This window comes from Rhinopithecus roxellana, chromosome 2 (assembly GCF_007565055.1).
Source record: "Rhinopithecus roxellana isolate Shanxi Qingling chromosome 2, ASM756505v1, whole genome shotgun sequence".
NCBI lineage: Eukaryota > Metazoa > Chordata > Mammalia > Primates > Cercopithecidae > Rhinopithecus > Rhinopithecus roxellana.
The window spans coordinates 123,903,251-123,905,892 of record NC_044550.1 but is presented as its reverse complement, the minus strand read 5'-3'; the positions used below and the strand labels follow the sequence as shown (position 1 = coordinate 123,905,892).

At 64.2% G+C, this 2,642-nt stretch overlaps 1 protein-coding gene across 1 annotated transcript; it reads right to left on the bottom strand.

The window, feature by feature from the left end:
• Positions 1–901: 901 nt before the first annotated feature.
• On the bottom strand, positions 902–2,187 carry KCTD8 (potassium channel tetramerization domain containing 8). Its single transcript, XM_030914247.1, has one exon. The coding sequence runs from the start codon at positions 2,018–2,020 to the stop codon at positions 902–904; it is 1,119 nt and encodes a 372-aa protein (XP_030770107.1). The 5' UTR covers positions 2,021–2,187.
• Positions 2,188–2,642: the final 455 nt, after the last annotated feature.

Here is a 2,642-nt window from a genome sequence, read left to right as displayed (position 1 = left end):
TAAACGCCACTGAGAATTGTGCCCACCACAGCCCCACCCCACTCCCAATCCCCAGTGCAGGTTCAGATTGTGGTATTTGGTAGAGTTCTTGAACTCCACATAGCCAGCTCCGGAAGCGCACTGCAAAACGCACCCCGGATGCTTTCCCATATCTATTCCCTCACTCTCACATTTCAGAAAATCGCTTTATTTATTCACTCTGAGAAAGTGGGCTCAACCCCCGCTTTTGCGCTGGAGAAGGAAACACAATCATTCTCTCTCTCTCTTCCCCTCCCTCTCCAACTCCTTCTCTCCCTCCACCCTCACCCCTTCCTAATCTCCAACACTAAGAGCACTCAGACATCCAAACTTTCTAATTCCTTCCGCCCTCCCCTGTCCCAAACACTGGGCAATCAGACTGGAGATAACCGACGCGGGGAAATCTGGGTTTCCATTGTCAAGGAGTCCCCTTTCCCCACAGCCGCTCTTATGCCCCCGCCCCCTCGAGGGGCTCTGGGGGCACCTTCACGCTTCTCCCCTGCCCTCTAGAAAACCACCCGTAACTGGAGGCTACCGCGTGGCAGCTGCACCAACAGCAGGTAATCCAGGCGGTGCGGGGCGACGCCTTGTGATGGCATCCTGCCCTCGGCAGGGACACTACTGAGGGCCACATGAAATGACCCCCAGCAGTCCTGCGAAAGCAAAGGGATGGAGGAGGGTCTATGCACCCTGCCCTGTGCCCCAGTCTCTCCCACCCTGTCCTCCGAAACAGAGGAGCCCCTAGCATCCGGGAGCGGGCTGGGTGGAGAAGGCAAGATCAATAAAGTTCAGCAAGTAAGACAGCTGGGAGCTGGGTGCTACTGAGTTCTAGAAAGGGGGAGTAGAGACGGAAATATCCGAAGGGGCGAAATGTAAATCGTGTCTACTGCAAAAGGGAGTCGTGCAGGGAGGGCCGCTCTCTATAAGGAGTTAACCAGCTCCTGGCCAGGACACCCCTGCTGGGCCTCCAGCGGGGCTCAAACCCGCTGCGGGTCAGCAGGGGGCGAGGGGTGCGGGGAAACGCCTGGGCTGCGAACTTACGGAAGAAAATGTACTCGGTGTAGCTGCTCCAGATCTTGTCGTCGCGGTACTGGTTGACGAAGGCGGCGGTGCCCGAGGAGTTACACGCCACCATGTGGAAGCCGGCCTCGGACAGGCGATCAAAGGCCTGCTCCAAGTAGGTGAACTTGAGGTAGAAGCGGGACGTGTACTTCTCCGGCTGCCGGTCGGGGTCGCGGCTCTCGTTGAGCGTGTCCCCGAAGACCTCCTTGGCCAGGGCGATGCGCCCGCACACCATGATGCGCGCGACACGCCGGAACTTGGCGTCGGCCTGGTTGTCGCGCACGGTGGTGTAGGAGCCCCGGTAGCCCAGCGTGAGGAAGCCCGAGCGCTTGTCCGGCGCGCCGCTGCCGCCGCCACCACCGTGCGCTCCCGGGCCCGAGGGCACGGCGGCCACCGCCCCGCGCAGCAGCAACGCGTCGCTGCTACCCTGCGAGACGTTGTCCTCCAGGTCGCTCTGGCAGCCCTCGTCGTTGAGCGAGTTCTGCTTGATGACCTTGGGCGACAGCAGCTTGACCAAGTCGGTGAGCTGGAAATACTCGGCCTCGCGCAGGAGCCGCTCCTTCTCGGGGAAGTGCTCCGGCAGCGCGAGCTGCTTGTCCCGCAGATAATCCAGCACGTACCTGAAAAGGAAGCCGTCCCGGTCGATGAAGAAGCGCGCCCGGCTGTCCCTGGGCAGCTCGCCTCGGCGCCGGGCGCCGCCACGGGGACTAGAGGGCGAGAACATGCTGGCCAAAGTGCTGTCCGGGACGCTGAGCAGCGTCGAGTGCTTGGTCACATAGACCTGGCCGCCCACATTCAGCTCCACTACTTCGGGGAAGGGCGAGGGTGCGCAGGGCCCCGGGGCGGCGGCGGCCGAGGCGCCGGGCGAGCTGGACGTGGAGACCATCTCGCTAATGGGCAGGATGGTGCTGCCGCCGCTGCCCGTGTCCTTCAGAGCCATAGTCCCCCCGCCGCCGGCCCAGTGACCCGAGAGAGCTACCCTTTCTCGTTCCCGGAGCCCGCGCCCCAGCACTCCGGGTGCTCTCTGCGCCCTCGGGCGGGGCGGCGCGTTCCTCCGGCCGGGGCAGCCCCGCTCAAGGCTCGGGGCAGCTGCGGGGTCGGCGGCGCCTAAGCTCCATCGGAGGAGAGACGCGCGGGAGAGGAGCTCCGCCGGTGCGGCGGCGGCAGTGGAGAGGCAAGTAGGAGCGGCTGCTCCTTTGGGGCGAAGGCGGGGAAGTGTGAGAGAGACTTGCGAGAGGCTCTAGGACTGCTGCTCGGCTCTCCGCGGGGAGGGTGGGAGGAGGGGCCGAAGCAAAGAAAACTCGCCCCCCTGCCAGCTTGCTAGCGCGCCGCAAGGCCGGAGCGCCGACGGTGGCGCTAACTACTCCTGGCAGCCCGGGAAGAGGCACTGACGTCAAGCCCCGGACTGGGACCCGAGCCTCAGCTGTCATTTAAAGAGATAGGCTCCCGCCGCGGCTCCCGGGCTCCGACGCTAGGGGGCGGGACCGAGGGTCGAGCCTGTGAGAGGTGCCGCTGGGCGGCCCGCTGGGAGAGGCAGGCAGGGAGCGCCTAAAGCAAAGGCG

Coding starts and splice junctions, on each gene's coding strand:
- KCTD8 (XM_030914247.1), bottom strand. CDS start 2,020: ATGGCTCTGAAGGACACGGGCAGCGGCGGCAGCACCATCCTGCCCATT.